Source organism: Theropithecus gelada, chromosome 12 (assembly GCF_003255815.1).
Source record: "Theropithecus gelada isolate Dixy chromosome 12, Tgel_1.0, whole genome shotgun sequence".
Taxonomy (NCBI): Eukaryota; Metazoa; Chordata; class Mammalia; order Primates; family Cercopithecidae; genus Theropithecus; species Theropithecus gelada.
Window position 1 is genome coordinate 38492877 of NC_037680.1, and position 19735 is coordinate 38512611.

Genomic DNA, 19735 nt, shown 5'->3' on the forward strand with positions numbered 1-19735 from the left:
ATGCCTTTATCCACACACTAGTTCCTTCTGCTCAGATGTTATATCACGTGGCAGCCCATTTCTTACTTTCTTTGCTCAGACTTGCTCTCAGAGTCGACCTCACAGTCATCACCATGTTGGAAAGTAAGCAATTGAGGGGTGGGGGTTTTAATGTACTATTTCAGTGGCATTTGCCCAACTAGATGCAGTGAGAATCTATTATTGAAGAATTTCAGGCTGATAGGGATATATTTTTGGGTGATGAGTGGGTTTTTAGAAAATCATCCCACGTAGATGGTTTTCTACCAAACTAATACCTAGAATGTTCTATAAATAAAATAAAAAGTTCTACTTTATGGTTATTTCAAAGCCTGCAGCAAAAGCAAAGTCCAACTCTAAGAGAAATGTTAATGATTATATGTACATGTTCAACTTAAAATTAGAATCTTTCAAGGATTTGCTTTAGGAAACAGTTTATAAAAATGGATGATAGGGAAGGTATTATCTGGAATATTTCACTATAGAAATATTTCATTTATTTCTACTCATTTGAATTTCATTCTGTTTAGATATTTAACATTTGATAGTTTTAAGAAGGACCAAATGGCTTGAAGTAACAACTTTCTTCAAATTCCTAACAGCTCTTCATCTGGTCACTGAGCTGAGTGGAGCTGAATCCTGCAGATTCCCTTCAATATTGGGTTTCACTCCCTTCTTCTCGTGCAGGCCGCTCTCAGAGAAAACAGCCAAGAAAAACAACCCAGGCACAAATGGCTGCAAATTGACTTGCAAATGTACAAATTCAGACCAAAAAGTGAAACAGGAAATCTTCTTTGAAGGGTAATTATCATAATTTATAATGGGCAAATTTAAACTCTTTCCAATATTTCTCTAAACTTTCCAGTGACTTCATTGCCCATAAATGATAAGTTTTGCCACTTCCTTGAAATGTGTATTTTCAAAATATGCACAGCTCCTCAAATGTGAGAAGTTATCTTCATGACCTATAATTAAGAAACTAAATAGTACTTTTCTCCAGTTAGTACAAATGAGCATTCGGTCTAGTAAAATAATTTGATTGCCAAATAAAAAGAAACAAAATTAAACAGCTAAGATATGGCTGCTAGGCTAGGTACTAAGAAATTTATATTCTGAAAGTCCCTGTGATTTCAAATTGTAGCTCCGATTTTTATAAAATAGAAATATAAAATAAAAGATATATATTTAACTTTAAAATAACGAAGGAAATTCACCCTCTGATGGATATGGTTCAGTTCAGTATGCTATAATCTAGTAACAAAGACTTAAGTAAAAATATGTTAATTATGAGTTAACTTACTGTACAGGGAAGAAAAGATTGAAAAAAAGGAACAAACACTTAAAACCACCATTTTGAAGCCCAGATTATCCAAACTGACTGTTTCCATTGACAGATTAAATTATGTTGCAACATTAACATTTCATGAGAAACTTTCTAAACGAACACTTTAGAAAATGATGATTGCTGAACTGAATAACAGGCATAAAAAAATATAAAACAACTCACCCAGCCCCATATGGCTATTCTTTTTTCATCAATGAAACCCATTTCTATGAATTTTCTAAAGTAAAAGAAACAAATTTTTAGAATGTTAAGTGTGTACACATGACATTTACTTCATTACACAAGCATATTTAATCCAAAGATTTAATAGAAACGCTACATTTTCTTTGTTTAAACACATGCATAATAAGGCTGCATTTACAAATAATTAAAATAATATTATCATGTTTTCTGCTAAGAGATAAAAGGATTCTCTTACACTCTATCGTACAGTTATTGAGTGGTAATCTCAGAGCGATAAGGCCTTGTATTCTAATCGTGGGGGCATACCTGAGACTCAGAGAGGCCAAGATACAGGGTCATAGTGACACAAGAAGTAGCAGTACCATTGAGCAGGACCAAATTTCCAAATCCCCAGCCATCGGAAAGAAGGATTTTGTTCTTGCTGCTTTAAATTATATTAATTTCTTATCATATTGTTTGTTGAGTTGTTACTGATAATCACCACTTCATTTTGAGTGACATTTGAGAGAAATACACAACTCTCTTCCATTTCATATTTAGGCATCCTCAATTCATCTTGCATGGGGTCATTACATGTGTCTTTTAGAATATGGAAATAATTCCTTTTTAGCTCCATCCCAGAAGAACATTCATTTGAAAACTATTTTGATAATAACTCTTTCCTTAGGAGCAAGGGGCTACACTGAAGGACAACCTTTAAAAAGTCATGGGAAACCCTCAAAATTGAGGGTTTCAAGCTAATTTCTAACATGCTCCCCTGAGGGCTACTGTTCTAGAGCAATTGTGATTTATCTGCGGATTGATTTCATAAAAACTCAAGAAAATCTCAGAGAAACAGAAGCCGGAGTGGAATGTAGCAAACTGGATCAGCCATTGCAGTAAACACTGTATGCAACAGTAACAGGAAGGAGGGGAGAAGACCAAAGGGAGACATACAGTCCCAGAAAAATACTATCTTCTTGATCCATTCAATTACTGTTAATGACCTTCCTCATCAGTTCTTCTCTGGAAGTAGAACTGAGTGATTTTCATTACTTGAATAATGTAGTTTCTTAAAGGGATTTCACAGCAACCATTTCGCTCTTGCATTGATTCAACATGCACGTTTCCGATGCACAGAGGAGTTGGGCAAATGCCCGGGACAAACAGATGGGAAGAGGCCCCGTTAGTCACAGCTTACCCGACACTGATTCTGAAGGACACTGAGGAGTCTACAGAGAAGAAATGCAGTAGCAAATGGAAAGTTGCTACCTGTGTGGATGCTGCTCATGGTATAGAAGAGAAAATGTGCAGCAAATTGTGACACTTGAGCAATTCTTGCACAAACTTCAAAAACCAAATGAAAGAAGAGAAGGTTCACTTTCTCGTTGAAAAAAAAATCTTGCTACTAGGGCTTGAAGACAGTTCTGAGAAATAAAGTCAATTGTGATTTTATGATCTCCCAGAAGCTAGCAATCATACCGCCTTACATCTGGGGTAAAAAGCAAATAACAGGTGATACATGGGAACAGGAAACTCTTAACAGCTCTCTTCCTAGGTTTATTCTGAAAGGATGACATTTACAGGAAAGGGTAGTGCAATAGTTAACATGGAAATGAAACATTAACACTGAATGTGGCAGGACTAGGTTAAAGGTTAGCTAGATAATCTCAGCACTTCCAGACCAATGAGGCACTATAAAATTCACCTTCAAATTATGAAGAGTTTCCCAGAGGGTTGTAAATACTGTTGATAATGTGGTCATATCAACAAAATGTCAGTAACAAATGAAAAGGATGTTTTTCTAATTTTGGAGGCTGGATGAACTTTATAACTTTTCTCTCATAAAGATGGCCCGAGGCCAAGGTAAACTTGGAATCCTAGTGATCAATTATTATCCTATTTTAGAAATATTCTTATTTATACCATCTATAAAAGCATGATAGAAAATTTCATCTCATGTAATTCTTCCCCACCACTAACCCTCAAGCTATATCAAATTTTAAAGTTGTGGGAATATAAAAAACGCCAAATATACTCCAAATGAGCAAAGTTGCCCTTATAACCACCAAAGTTTTAAGGGTCTCACATATGTACTATGTGAAGAGAAACCTAAAGAAAGCAGGTTCCAGTCTCCCTTATGTCTGTAGCTTCACAAGCATCTCTTCTGAAGCATTTTCTTTCATATAGACAGAAGTTATAAGATGATATGACTTCTTTTTTTCCCCTACTTTGCTTTGTTTAAATCTATTTGCTGGCCTTGAGTAGTATTTACTGTTGTTTCCAAATATGTACGTACGATTTTCTTTTGGTATGTCAAAAGCTTAGCCAGACTGCATTTTATAAAAGATTCAGGGGACAAATTTTATTCTCTGAGAGACAATTTAAGGGCTACAGTAGAAGGATTGTAATCTCAATTCCCCAGGTCAGGCATTTGGTGTCTGATTCCTGAAACACTTCCTTAGGAGGTATATTGAATCATCCCCAGGATTATTATTCTAAATCAATCCTGTTTAGCTTTTGTTTTCTCAAAGCATTGGATTATAAGGCTTCCTTTTCACAGTTGCATAAGAATGATTTCAAGCAAAAACCAAGGCCAGCTCTGGCTGTCATCTCCACTGTTGTTTATAGGCTTTGCATGGGTCCACGCAGCTGCCCATATTCTCTGGGGTGTTTACTAAAAGTTTGATCTAACAACAATGTTGTCCCTTCAGAGTGTAGGTGGCTTATTTACTTTTACCAGATTGTAAGCACATTGAAAACAGAGATTGCAAATTGCACAATTTTATACAGAATGTACTGCAATGGCATGTATTAACATTAATATTTGATATGTTGTTAAATGGCTGAGTATACGGGTGAACATATGTTTTCCCTACAGCAGGAAGACTTTCTTCAGATTCCATCCTAAAAATGGCTCAGAGAAAGTAAAGGTATCCAATTACCACCTCTAGTCCGTCTTCAATTCTAAATGCCAAAGACAAATTGGTATTACTGCGAAAATCAGTAGAAGGTAGAATTTATGGCTTTGTGTCCTTTGTGTTGAACATCATGGCTCAGGTTTAAAATTTCATTTCATCCAAGGAAAATATTAAGAAGTTATTTCTTCTTAGGTTCAAATGGTGCATTTGTGGTGGTAAATAAATGCATAAAAGTATAATGACATATTTTGTTGTTACTGATGGGTTGTGATGATAATGATGATGAAGACAATGATTTTTTAACCAATGCCAAAATAAACCACTTTTTAGCTCTTTTAGCTTTGGAAAAGATCTAAATAAATTATAGATGAGGCATATTTTCATCTCTGTTTTCATGTAGTAACAGGATTACATGTCCTTGATGTTTATTGCATGGTTTAAATGCAAATAGATGTAAGCCATGGTGCTAAAAATAAGTCCCTCATGGAATTAGGCTATAATTCTGAGGATGGTCTTAATATTCTCATTAAGGCACACTACAGTCTTTATATGAGAAACTGATACCTCAGTGGGGTTTTTCTTTGAACTATCTCCTCCAAACAAGTGAATAGTTGAAAGGCCAAAGTCTGAATCCGTAAGAAAGAAGGAGCTTCCAGAAATTGAGTGATAGCTACAGATTTTAGTGTTAGTAACCTACTTACTAATTTGTTATATCGTACTCAGATAGACTTTGTTTTTTATTGAGCATTTTGTGTGTTCCCAGAATGAAAGAAGCACTTGAAAATGTATGAGTTATGGACACCTTTCTATTTTTAAAAATAATTACTTGTGAGTCTAAACTCTTCTGCTTTGATTAGAGACAAAATTACAAAAAAGTGTTGTCTAGGCCTGGCTCCTGGCTGTTAAATACAATCTTTGTTCTGCATGTTGCAGTGAAATCATTAAGTATTAAGGACATTAAGGAGATAAAAAATGTACTAAAGAAATTTCTAAATTGCTCTTTGCCTGTGAAACAGTGTTTGACCTTTAGATCCGCACATGCGTATATATTCATGACTGAGAGTGCAAGTAGCCTGCTACCTTTTAGATTTACGAACTATTATTCTCTAGCTTCACCTACTCATAACATAATAACAGAAATTCAACAACTATAGAGACATTGCAAGAATTATTTGCACAATGTTTCTAAAAAAGCCACAATTTTGGTGCCTATGTAGTCCTGTTTCAGGAAAAGATGATTGAACCATAAATCATGGTTGAAAGTATATGTAGTTGAGAAGAAGAAATCAGATTATGAATCTGTCTTTCCCCTAAATGTTTTCATAATATAATTTCTGTTGTGTAAAATGACTTTGTTTTTGTCAAATGAAAATAGGCAAACACTTTCGTGCTGCAATGGCTGACTGATAGCAAGTTTAACCCCAAATGAATGCCTGACATCTAAAAGCATGTAGTGCTGATAAAATCTTGAGCTATTTCTAAACTTATGAGGTAGAATCCACAATGCTTGAGCAAATTCAGATATTTGTTTCCCTGAAGATCATCATTAGAGTTCAAAGTTTTTCTATCAATTGTAAGAAATGGAACTAAATTAAAAGATATTAGAATGAATGACAACACTTCAAAAGAGGGTATTTGTGATTTAGCGCTTGAAATCATTTTTCTACACATTTATCAGCGCTCTTCCATGAATACTTTTTTTTTTTTTCACATTTGGCAAAAATACCCCTGTAAGATTAGTAATAATTTTAGACTAAGTTAGAAAAAGAAAAAAAAAAAAAAGAATTAAGTCATGAAGAATGGAGAAACACAATAGTGATTGCATGACTTTTGTTGCATGTTGACATCTGCTTGAATGAGAAGGTGCTCACCTGACAGCTGTAATCTGGTCTTCAACTTCATAAACACCCAGCTTTCGATACACTGCATACAGGAGTTTGTCACCTTGGAAAGCTGTTCCTCGACCATCCACCAAGGCAATGACCATCCCTTCCTTACTTGCAAGATAAGATATCCAATTAACAGCAAATACAGACCTTACACTCTGACTGCAGGGACCACCATACCTAAAGGAAAAAAAAAAAAAGAATCTTTGATTTCTTTGTAAAACTCTATTTCCCATCCTGGCCAAGCATTGCTTCTAGTAATTCCAGTACAATTATGTGATAAAATAACAATGGCGTTAGAACTGGCTCAAAATCAAGAGGAGTCCAGGCTTTTCCCAGAGGTTTGCTACAAGGAAGTTGTTTTGGGACACAGCCTCTCCTATTCCCCAAAACGGATACATCTAGGGTTGGCATTTCAAGGAATATGTGTGGGTTTTTCGTCATTTCTGCCACCTGCCACTTGCTAAAAGCAGACATAAGATATACTAAAAAAAATGCATGGTGTTTTAAGCAAATTGTGTGTAGGTCAGCACTGATTTTGGGTGTGATTCCACTAAATGTATTCTATTCCTTTATTTCATTTCTAACTCAATTACATAAGATGTGAAGATGATTTACAATATTTTTTTGGCTGCAATTTCTCTATCTCAAAGGTATTCTGACACATTCGGCAAATTGCCATACAAAGGAAATTTAACACAGCCAATGCAAGCAAGTCCAGCTAAAATCTCAAAACTTCCTCAATCTATTTTAAATAGCCATATTTTATTTACTCTGATTAGTTGAAGAATATATAAAAACAGCATCAATAGGAACTGTTACCAAGGAGAATGGTTCATTCTATTTCATAAATGTGTATTTCATCTAACATATTTTCAGTAAATAGTTTTTACACCAAAGAAAATATTACATACACTTGAATTAGCAAGGGATACTTCTTTGATCTGTCAAATTGAGGAGGAAGAATCATCTTGTACCATAAAGCTTTGAGGAAAAAAAAAAGGAGAAAAATCTTCATTCCACAGTACTCATAGCATCATTTATTATCTTTAATTGCAATATATGCCATAAAATCAATTTTCAACTACTAAATTGTTAAGAATTGAGGATATATTGAAAGTAACTTTTATTAAATTTTTGTGTTAAATGTATAAATGACTAGAAATCTTGAATTACTATTTGTTCTAGAAGGACACATTTTAAAATTAAAATTAGATAAGCTCTTTTTGAAAAATGTCAATGTGGAAAGGAAGCTATTGAAAATGTATAAGATCAACCATGTTTACAAACATATTAAAGATATTTAGTAAAACTAAAAATTGTTACCATAACATTATTTTAAATGAAATCCTGTAATATTAATAGATCACAGAATTTGCACTGTAACGTTCACCCTATGCTTTTTTAAAAGCAAGAAAATTGCTCAGCTTCATATCTATAAACGAGAAGTTTTTAAAAGATCTTACTAATTTCATCTACTTCAAGTTTCTTAATTTCCTCTTTAGGCAGCTGGATATTTTTCAAAGCATTTTCCAATTCCTTGTTTTCTTCCAGGATTTTAATTTCTGAAAAAAAGTTAAATGTTCATTTTTAATCAATAGTATTTTCATAAACAATTTTTTCCCTTAAAATTCCTTTGACTTCAATATGGGTGAAACTGAAACTGTGAAAAGCTTGCTTAAGAAGTGACGTTTCATATTGACAAATGTATTTATAATCAGCCTTTAGACCATAATCAGCCTTTAGGAAGGACATCACATTTTAATCACTGTGTCTTTAACTAATTCTAACAGCATCAAAACACATTTTGAGCAAGATCACAGGAGCAACGATGTTTATTCAATGATGTTTTCCCATCTAAAACTGTTTTGTTTTTAAGTTTAAAGCCATGACCTAAGCAGGTGATATTTATTTTATCATATACTGAAAAAAATGTAGTGGAAATATAATCTGGATTACTGGGGCCTCAAATTTAAAATAATTAATTGTGTAATTTCAAAATTTGTTTTTTAATTTTTAATGTGTAAAGTTGAATATTATTTCTGTGATTTTTTAAATCTTTCTTTCTTACACTTTCCTGTTGTACTTGATTAATATAGGACATTCTCCTTTTTCTGGAAATTGAATTATTGTGTATGCTATTCTTTCAGATCCTTTCTCTCAAGGTAGTGATATATCTGAGTAAGACAACAATATATATTGTGTATACACACACACACTATGCTCTTTCTCTGTCTTAAATCTTTAAAAAATCTAAAACCTGCTATTTATACTTCAGCTCAGTTATATTTCACACTTTAATATTTGAAAAGGAAGAAATCCATTGATCTCTTGAATCTGTAGATTGGTAATACATGCAAATAGGTTTCTAGCAATAGAGGGCTTTTTATAGACTTTATTTTGAACTTGGGATTGACATCAGCATTTTCTAGGGAAAAGTTAGTCTTTCAAATAGTATGTGGAGTTTTAGCTTTATATTTTAAAAGAGGGGCTGGATGACTTGTGAGGTATATTTATTGCTACAAAAGATGTCCATGGACTTCTTGTTTTTATGCCTTTTTGAAAGAGTGGTCTCTGAAGAGAGAGAGCTGGAGGAGTGCTTGTAACTATACTAAGTTTGCCAAACCACTTCTCTTGTAACTCTCAGTTTTCATATACTCATGGCATTTTGCTCCAACATGTTATATTTAATCTTAGCACAAGTATAGATGTTTTGGGTATGATTTGTATAAGATACATAATGAATTTCACATTAACTTTGGGTAATCCATCAGGGAAGAGATACTTGTGACACCTTAAAAGTTAAAACCAAAAAAGTAAAATGAATACACAATTCTAAGTACAGTAGAGCCAACCCTTCATTCTTGCGTGGATTCTATGTGTGGAGCTGCCATGGATAAATAGACTCCTGTGTGGATCAAGTGCACAGAGTGGCTGATTGATTGACTGATTACTATTTGTATTATTTTACCACAAGCACTGGAAGTGGGAGACAGTATCCGGGTGTTGTCACGTGCTTATGGCTTTGACTCTTTCTCTGTTCTGTTCTTAGCTCCTGAACTTTTCTGATATATGGCTTAATGAAATGCCAAATTTAATCTAAATGCTTTTAGGGTTCAGAGTTGCATTTTTATGGATAGTGAGTGGGCAATTTTTCCACCTCTTGGAGCACAAACAGAATCTCACAGGGGGCAGTGGGGAGAGTGAGAGTTGGCAGGTGGGCTTCTCCGTAAGGCTGTGCATTAAAAACCTATAACCTAGCAAGGGGAGTACAGGTCAGACTATACCTTTTACTTTCTTTCATCCATCACTGTATACTCAGTACCAAGCACACACAGCACCTAGTATCTGGCATGTAGTATCTGCTCCACATGTATTTGTAGGCTCTTCATTGTGATGAAATTGAGTTATAACAGCGATGGACCTTATACTTGATTTCTGTTTGAATCATTTTAAAATCCCACATTGCTCATTAATTTAATTATGGGAAGAATCCATGGAAAGGCTGATTAATAAGGGCCTGTCATGAATTAGTTAATTTTAATGAGCATTTTCTGTGCCGAAAGCAACTAAGCTTTAACTGGGCCCTCCCTGTCAATTCCAGCTCTTCTGGATTCCCACAGAATCTGGTTCAAGTACTACCCGCTATGTTCAAATAACCCTCCCCCTCTTTGCAGGGAAAAGGAAGCCATTTCACTGTGTTCCAACTTTCATACAATTATACCAACAATTTCTTTATTCTCTCCCATCACATCACAAGAGATTAATCCTCTTATCTGTCTCTGATCTTCATCCTTTCTCAACTTCTTAGGGACCTCCCTCCTCTATGTTTTCATTCCATTTTTTCTCCTGATTTCCTCAATCAACATTCACTCATAATCAAATGTTTATCCTCTTTCAAAACCAAAATTAAACCTACATCAACTTTTTACAGCCATCATCCCACCGATCCCCTCTTCTCATCACACTCAGGCCAACTGGAAATACTGCTTTTTTTTTTTTTTTTTAAACTTACTTATGCAGACCTAATTTTGCTTTAATCTGGCTTCCACCTCCACTGCTCCACTGAAATGGCTCTGACCAAGCTAATGTCAATCTCCCTCTTGCTAAGTCCATTAATTTAGAGCAAGTCTTCCTTCACTCTCTGCAGTATCTGGCACGGATGATTATTTCCTCCTCCTTGAGTTCTTCTCCTCCCCTGCTTTCCACAATACCATACTCTCAAGTTTATTCCCCTCCTCCTGTTCCTTCTTGGTCTCCTCTCCAGGCTCATTTTTCTCCTTCCATTTCTCAAGTGTTGATGTTCCACACAGTTTTGTTGTAGGCTCACTCCCCGCTAACCCTATCCACTCTTGTATTGTCACTCTGCTCATGCCATCCACTTCCAAGGCCTTAGTTACCACATGCTCCATAAACTAATGAGTTTCATCAGTATCTTCAGTCCAAACTGATCTTCTGACATCCAGATCCAAAATGATGTCATTACAGAGCAGCTCCACTTAGACATCCCATCAGTGCCTCAAACTCAACATTTAAAACAAAATTCATCATCCTCCCAAAACCTGATCTCCACAGTGAATCCTCTATCTCAGTAAAAAACCATTATCAAGCCAATCATCCAAACAGCATCAACACCTACTTCATATTCATGAGTCTTGGGCTTGTGGTAGCTATCATTAGTAAACATTTCCTAATCCCCCAAACTCAGATGAGCTGCTCTTCCTGTGGGCTTCCAGGCTTTCTGTAGTTCCCCTATCTTAGAACTTACCCCACTGTATTGTAACTGCTCATTTCCATGTTCATATTCCCTACTCATCTATAACCTCCTTGAGGACAAGGACATCGTCTAACCCAGTATCTCTTTATTTTATAGATAGATCCAGGACCTAGCACAGTGCCTGGCTTAATGTGGTAGAAGTTCCATACATATTTTTAAATGAGATTGCTGACACCAAATGCGATGTAAACAAGAGACACAGCATCTGCTCCAAAACAGCAGTTGAACATTTACTATCAAAAATACAAACTTCCAAGCATAACTTAAGATATACCATATTAAAATCTTTGGGGAAGGCCTAGGAATCTGTATTTATAATGAACATAGGAGAATAATTTCACATTAGGTAAGTTGTGGAACTGTGCTCTGAAAGAATTTGAATTCTGTTTTTTCAGTTAGCACTTATTTAATTACATCAGACATATCTGAGGATGTACCTATTTTGTAAATAGTGAGTGAAATAAAGGAACTTCAAAATCAGTACAGAGATCTGCCAGGAATCTAAGAAGGATCTCAAGAAAGTAGAAATCCATGCTATGGAAAAAGAAAGGCTGGCTATTATTTTGAGTCTTGATAAAATGGGAATTATACACTGATGGTGATTTCTATTAAAACAAAACATTGTCGACTTGAAATCCATTTCACTGACTGAGATGGTCAAATTAAGAAACATAATCGTTATTCTTACAAGTATTTCCTTATTAGACACAAGGTTTAAAAAAAATCTTAAAATGAAACTAAATTCACAGTCCCATTATCACAATGCCTGTCCTGTCCAGAGTTCCCAAATTGATTCTGTTTTTTTTTCTCATTATTTTCACCTATACTTGAGCCATTGAGCTGACAGCCAAACTAATCCCAAGGCAGTCTCCTGACTTGTCACCAAAGCTGTCCAGGAGCAATCGCAGGCATGAGTGCTGAAGAAAGTGGCAACTGCCTCATTGTCCCTGGCCTCCAACAACTCCAACCAATGTTGTTTAATAGTAAATCAAAAGATAATGGAGAGCCAGCAGGAGAGTATCAGAGCAATTAGACACTCAGACAACTCTGTTGAGAGCAAAACCAGTGGTCTTTGAGATGTGAACTATTTTGAACCAATATCACAAATACAGGATAGAGAAGGACTGTCTTGATAGCAGTTGAAAATGGAAAGAGCCTCCAAATTTCAGGGCGTTCATACGTGGCAACAATGTGATGTAGCTGTTAAAACAAAAAAAGCTGGCGTGACAGTCACCCTCTGCTCTGAACTGAAGAAGTTACACGTAGAATTTGTTTCCGGTTTGGGATGTTACCACACACACACACACACACACACACACACACACACAAACAACCCCCTACCCCCAACCCCCTGAGCAAAAGAAAAAAAAAAAAAACAAAAAACTAGAAATTCTATTTTGGAAGGAAGATCGTACTGAATGTGCTAAGTTTTTTCCCAATTCTAATCTGTGCTTTTTATAAGGCTGATTGGAGAAGATAGAATTAAACCCTCTGATATAACTCATCTGTGTTATGCCAGGTTCTCACTGCAAAGAATTATTAAATTTCATAGGATCTTGTTTGACCCAAATAATATCCAAATCTGTGCAATAATAAGTGGTGTGATAACAGGATTCCACCGCAGTTCCCTTGGTGGTGTGGAGAAACTGTCCTGCTTTCTCTTGCGGAGCATCGCAGAGAGTTCAGGATTACTTGAGACAAGATAAATAGCATGCAAGAGAGAGTACCTTGATCAGTGCGTCCGTCATGAAGGGTGGAAATGGGGATGCCTGGGCCTGTGTGCAGGATGAAAACAAAATCATGGCTTAGTGTTAAAATAACACTTTGTTTTCAAGACAGGCTGCTGGTAATATTTGTGATTAGTGTCAAGTGCCAGTACATCTTTTAATTCTGCAGCTATTTTTTTCCCCACAGAGAAGAAAACATCACTTTTAAGTTACATTTAAACAATACATGAGATCAAAGCCCACTCAAAGAACAGCTGTGAGAGAGGCCTCGCCTGTGCACTTTTCCAAGACTAATCCTGAATCGTTAATATCTAATTACACAAATGCACCCCAGAAGCTGCAGTGACAAATGGCCTTCTGGGAAGATGTCATGCTGTATTGGGCCAGTTTTGGCTGTGTCTTTATTATCAAACAACCTTCACCAGTACCCAGATTGTATTTTCAATCTGGTTTCTTGGTTCAATGTTCAGCTTATTGAGATGGGTAAAATCTAGTATTTCTTCCATGCGGTAATACATGCAGAAATCTATATGAGATACACTTCCTTTTAAAATATGCTGTGGCAGGTCCCTGGGAAGCAGTCCTGGAAGGAGGTTTGTGGGGGTGGTATTGGGATGCACACTTGTGGGGGAAGAGGAGGAAGAATGGGGCAGGGGAGGAAGGTAGATGTCACTGCTGTCACATGGAGACTCCTAGATGGCTTGTAGAATCGTCTCCAATGTGGCAACAAGGCCGGCCTTTACTCGCTAGCATGGAGCAGTCATTGGATGTGGCCTGGGAGAAGAGAAAACTCCAGTGTGTTGGGGGGAGTTAGGGTTAGGGGGCTGTTCAGCTGTAAGCTGTCAGCCACTAGCACTCTCATAGCTGAAGAAATGACTGAGTCAGTCCTGAAGATGGGGATGAAGGGATCTGGCTGGCACACCAGTGTCCACTACATATTCCAACATGCATTCAGCTTCTCTATGCAGAAACTGGCCATTTTTAGCAAGATATACAAATAATTAAAAACGAATTATTCCTTACTTGAAATACAGGATCAAATAATGTCTGGAAATAAATCTTTTAAGCATAAATTTGCTCCGTCAGTAGGTTAAAAGCAACAAATGTGGAGGTTGGAGGTACATGTTCATTTGCCCCCCGCCAGATAGGGTGAGGATGCTACCTTCTATGTGGAGGGAACCCATTAGAGTAGCATGCTTGGCCCATGCAAAGCAGAGGAGAAATGAATTTTTTGTAGAGTTCTGAGAAGACTTGGGTATGAGTTGCTCCTTCTGTCTTGCTTCTGGCATCTTTCTGCCTGCAGAGAACATGCTTTTGATCTGTTCCTCGGTGCTGTACCTGTGCCAGTGCCAAGCCCCATGGAGGAAGATGGTGGCTGCCCTGTCATACCCGTATTTGTGTAAATATAATTCTGGGATGCAATATTGGGAAACCACACAGCTTTACCACATTTTCCAACTAGCCTTTACAAGTAATAAAGATAATATTTTGGTTTCCTGCTTGAATCCTAGTCTAATTTGGAAATGAGGAAAAAGGATAGTATTTATTAGGCTCCCTCAAGACCCAAAAGTTCCTGTGTGGAATCTCAGAATTTTATAGAATGTTATTGCAGAGATTTTCATTTTGGCCAGTTTTTCATCAAAGTTATGAAAGAGGACAAACACACATATTATATTTTCAGCCAGAGTGCAAAGAAATGAGACATGAATATAAATTTCTAGAGTCTAATCAACCAGCATCTACCCTGTGGAATTTTCGTGGGTGTGTAGTTTCAATAACGGAAACTTGCACATCTTTTTTTTTTTTGCCTAAAAAATGAGATAAATAAATGACTGACTGCATTTGACACTGGACGGAAGGTGTGATCCTAGTGGCCTAAACATCAATCCTTGAGAAGCCTACCTTGCATGCTTTTGTTCCATCAGCATCATCGATATGATTTTACCTGTTTTGATCCTATCATCTGGGACTTACTAACCATCCCTCGGGAGAGTTTGAAGTTACATAATGAGGCTTTACTCTTAGTCCCGAAGGGAAAGATTTCAAGGTTTTTCCTATGATGGCGCAGTGACTCATTTTACTGGAGCTTCAAAAACACCAGACGATGTGATGCTTCCCACACAGTATATTTTTTGCTAAATGGGAAATTACCATACTGCCGAGGAAGAGTGAGTGGTGGAAAAGTCAGGCGATTCAAGTTCTAGAAAGGACTCTTCCACCAACTTTTGATGAGAGCTTAGGCTTTTATTCTTCATCTCTTCAGTGGGCACACAGGCTCAAGTATATATTAGGAAGACAAACTAATATAAAATGTGAGATAGTGCCTTCCAAAAACATTAAAGCATTATACAAATGCAGAATGCATACACATATAAATGCATGGATGTAAATGTAGTGTCACTGATGCATTCATCAGCAAATACATCAGTATAAAACCAGTTTTTTTGTAGACTTTGCAAGGGACGGCAATATTACCTCATATCTATGTTAATTCCACAAGCATTGAATGTCTATTATGTATTAGACATTCTTCTTGGTCTTAGAAATACAAAGATTAAAAGAAAGTAGCCCCTGCCTTCTAGAAGAAAAAGATAGATAAACAAATGACTCAGTATGGTTAGCTCAATGATACTATGTGCCTGGCATGTAAGCTTTCAATCTATGTTGCATAAATACGTAGCTTAGGTTGAAAAATGTTGCATAGAACTTGAGAGGGACGTTTAATGCATACCTTTAAATGTCAGTAACCACAATCAGCACATATGGTCATGAACAACAATCTCTTGACATTTCAAAGATGCCACTGACCAAACATTTTATGAAAGTGTTATTTCAAACTGACATCTTTGTGCTATCTTGAAGGGAGCATTTGGGTTAAAATGCTTATTCATGTCCACATAGTCAAATGACCTGCAGCTCAGGTTCAGGGGCCAGGTGGCTGGACTGAGGGAAGTGGCATGTTAGGGTAGCCTTCACTCTGGTTCCCTTTATGGGATCTTCAGGGCCTCTGCAACTGAACCGGGATATCGAGCAGCCAAAGATTCCATTTGTTCTTTAAGCCACATACCCCCACCAGAGGAGCTGATACTAAAATAGGAGGGTAGTATACATTTTGTAATACCTTTTCCCAAGTACTCTAACTCCCAGCTCCAAATTAGGAATAAGCTGGGGGAGGTGACAGAAATTGGAGAATTAGAGATTCCCAAGTCAGTTTTCCAAATCTCCATAATGACTTAGACTCCAATATATTTCATTGATCTATATTGGCCTCTTAACCTAACCTGTTTTATTGTTTGCCACATGCTCAAGATATAGATAAAAGGTTGTGCATAAAATAAAATTGTATGGGTAGAAATTATTCATTAAATGTACGTATGTCCTAAACAATCAGGAAATGTTTCGTAGATTTTCTTACTTATGGCTTGTTATATTTGAATGTATTACTCAAGATGTTTTCCAAATTTAGAAAGGACATCTTGAGTGACAAAGGTTCATTTTCTATCCCCATTGAAATTACAGTTTGAGGAATGATTGACCTCCGAGGTGGGGATCTCAGGTTTCTAAGCCTTTGTCCATTCCCCTGGCTGTGAGAGTTTGATATTTCTCTGGGAGAAGGGGGCCGAGAGTCCAGCAACCATTTTATCAGAGAACATTTCTTTTATTGCTATTGCTCAAATCCTGCGAAGCCTAGCTGATAGGTTGCCTCTGCATGCAATCTTAGTGCTGTGGAATGCGGTGGTTGAGAGCATGAGACTTAGAGGCAACAGACCCTTGCTTCAATCCTGGCTGATGCTTAGCCGCAGTGTGGACCTTTGGCGAGTTACTCTGTTTCCCCGAGCTCTGTTTCCTCAGCTGCAAAAAAGTGAAGATAATAATACCCTCCTATCCTCCTTTCATTTCTTTTTCTATAAACACAAGATAAGATTCTTACATATAACAAGTGCTCATTAACTGTAGCTAAGAATTGATCAGATAGAGATGAGGAGGATGACAACAATGCCCGTGGGGATGGTGTGCTTGTGTGAGGTCCGTTACCTACCATAGCAGACAAGTGCATAGTACTTGGCGTAGTCGCTGAAACTTGCTGTGTAATATTGGCACCTTTCTTTCCTTAGATGGCAAGTAACACACTTCTTGCTTGGAGGATAGCTTCCAATGCTAATTCTAGAGGGAAATGAAAATAAAACTAAGCTGAAATTTTGAGATTGTATTTATCAAAATGTACTACTCCATGTAAAGTGACTAATTTACATATTGACATCAAACCCACTCTATTTTTCTGTTGCCAATATCATTTAAAGTAAAGGGGAATCACAGTATTTTGATGTAGCTTGATTTTTGATCCATCTTTGCCTTAATAGGCACAAACCTTGAGGAAGAAGCCCTATGTGGTTTCCCTGGAGTGGGAGAAATATCTAACACCTCAAATGGCAGTGAGGTAGTCATTTCCCATAACCATTCATCTTTTACACTTTACAAAGTGCTTGGGAATGCATAGTTCTTCATCTTCCTATCTCTCTGTTTCCACCCCATGGCAAAACATAGAAGGAAAATCTGGCAGTATTACCAAGAAAGAGTCCCTGTTCTTACCATATATCAGGAAGGGTAAATTAATAATAGGCAAATTAGAAATAAGAAATGACAATTCTAAGTGCCTCCTGTGCCTTCATTCCTTTCAGCAGGAAATTTGGGCTCGTGGAAACTCAGGCTAGGAATGCCCCCTCCACACAGTCTACACAAGCCAATCTGTCCTGCCCACATTGCCCCCACACTCACTCTGCAGAGTCATCTGTGTGGTTCCTGAACAGAGTGATTGGCTTCAATATACAAACTCAGGGACCTTATCCTACACCCTCAGAATCAGAATTCCATGTGGAGGAGTTTAGATGATGTCATGCTAGCGTCTGGACAGGTCAGGACCCCATGGTGGCTGTCAGGGTCTCCTGTGCCACCTCTGAGTTTCTTCTGCTGCTGTCCCTGACTTTGCCTTGGGCATGGCAGAGAGTGGCCAGGCCAGAGACATTGCTGGACCCAGAGAGTGATTCTTCTTCACGCATAAAGTAAGATCACGATCCAGGAGGGAACAGAGAAATATGACAGAGGGCGTTTCTTATTTCCTCTGTTAGGGTTAATATGTTAGCATATGTCCCTATTTGGGTGTGACCTGGGAAACATTAGGCAGGCAGTTAACAGCAAGGGCTCAGAGATCAGCATGCCCAGGTACAAATCCTGGCTCCAACAACATTACCTGCCTCATAGTGCTGTAGGAATTAAATGAAATTACATATGTAAGTCAGATTAAAAGGTGCCTGGCATATAATAGACTACTGGCATGTAGTAACTATCGCTTTCCTTTTCACATCCAGAAAGGGCTGTCGAGGGCACCATTTCAGTCATCAAGGGGACAACTGGACTGAATTTAAGCACTAATATAGGGACAGGGATGGGTGGTGCCAAAGTGAGCCAGAGTGAAGGAAATCACATATTATCAGAATAAAAACAATGCCTGGTTCATACTGGGTATTCAGCAAATGTGTGTTAAATAAAGAAATGTCCTCAATTTAACTATATGTAGTTAAAGTGTTTAGTACCAAAATAGTATTTAGTATTTATATGAGCATTAGAATTTCTTGTTTTTTCCTTTTGAAAACAAATACTTTGAATTGGCTAACATTTTGAGAGTGTGTGTTTTTTATACTGATGTAGTATACAACATTCTCCAAATGTTTTCTCTCAATTGATAAATAATTTTTATTACGTGCCACAATTTAAAAATATTTTCCATCTCCTGGAGATGATGACTTTTTATATTAAAATGTCAATATACAGAAATAACAGAATGAATGGACATAAATTACCTGTAGATGTTTCTTCTTCCAGGGTAATCTTCAAATTCATTGCTAGAATAAAACCTGAAAATATATTCAGAAAGTATTAAGTATTGATAAATAAGTGATAATAGAATTGTTAGTATTAATACTAATATAGTATCAATATAGGTAAGCATTCATCTAATGAAACTATTTATTAATTGGTGCTTAGGTACACAAATAACTGCTGTTAATAACCTGAATTTGCGTGTTTATTCTGACTTCCAAATCATCAGAGGAAGATTCAATTATGCTGAATACTGTTTTTATTACAGGTATGTTATATTCTGATTCATTATGAGCCATGCAAATTAACTAGGAAATTGTATTAATATCATACTTTGCCTTTTCCATGATTAAGAACAGTTTACCTGTTTCTCTGTACTATGTTATTTAATTTTATCTGTGATTCTGAACATACCTTGAATTTATTTTATAGAAACCCTGTCAATAGATAGGTTTGCTACAAATTGAGGATATCACACTGGATACCACACACAGGGCATGTAAATTTAGCCAAATGTAAAACAAGTCAGAAGAGAACATGCGTGTTACTTAAGTATCCAGGTTCTGATTCTAACCTGTCTTAAAATAGCCATGAAGTGGGAAATTCAGTTTCGTCACATGGTTTTCACTCTGCTGTATGTTCATCTGAGTATCAGAAACTGTCATTATTCTCCCCCCACGAATGTGAAAAGTTTGGGATAACTGAAGTTTGACTGAATTCTCAGGACAATTAGGCAGTCCAGTTCTCACTCTGTCCTAGGTATCTTGAAAATCTTATTAGCACCAAGTAGAAGAAAAAAGCAATGGAATACAACTTGTTTATAGCACCAAATTTATCTCCCAAACTAACACCTTTCTATGCATCTTTAGTAACTTTGCGTGACTCCCATCATCCCTTTCCCTTGCCCTCCCCACATAATCTCAAACAATCTGTGAATAAAGGACTCAGGATCTTTCCCCAGCAGCCCCCTGCCGCTTCCTTGTTATGTGGAAGCTTCCCTGATTGTCTCCCTCTCTAACCCT

General features: G+C 36.8%; 1 protein-coding gene across 2 annotated transcripts in view; it reads right to left on the reverse strand.

Moving 5' to 3' along the window:
- The window catches only part of FAP (fibroblast activation protein alpha), a 71800-nt gene that overhangs the window by 11163 nt on the left and 40902 nt on the right, over nucleotides 1-19735 (reverse strand). For both annotated transcript variants that reach the window (XM_025403873.1, XM_025403872.1), the window contains 7 exons: nucleotides 18695-18748; nucleotides 16876-17000; nucleotides 12837-12884; nucleotides 7799-7897; nucleotides 7247-7316; nucleotides 6318-6512; nucleotides 1526-1580 (listed from right to left, as the gene is read on the reverse strand). In XM_025403873.1, the coding sequence (XP_025259658.1) occupies nucleotides 1526-1580; nucleotides 6318-6512; nucleotides 7247-7316; nucleotides 7799-7897; nucleotides 12837-12884; nucleotides 16876-17000; nucleotides 18695-18748 (646 nt within the window). The remainder of the gene's footprint in view (nucleotides 1-1525; nucleotides 1581-6317; nucleotides 6513-7246; nucleotides 7317-7798; nucleotides 7898-12836; nucleotides 12885-16875; nucleotides 17001-18694; nucleotides 18749-19735) is intronic.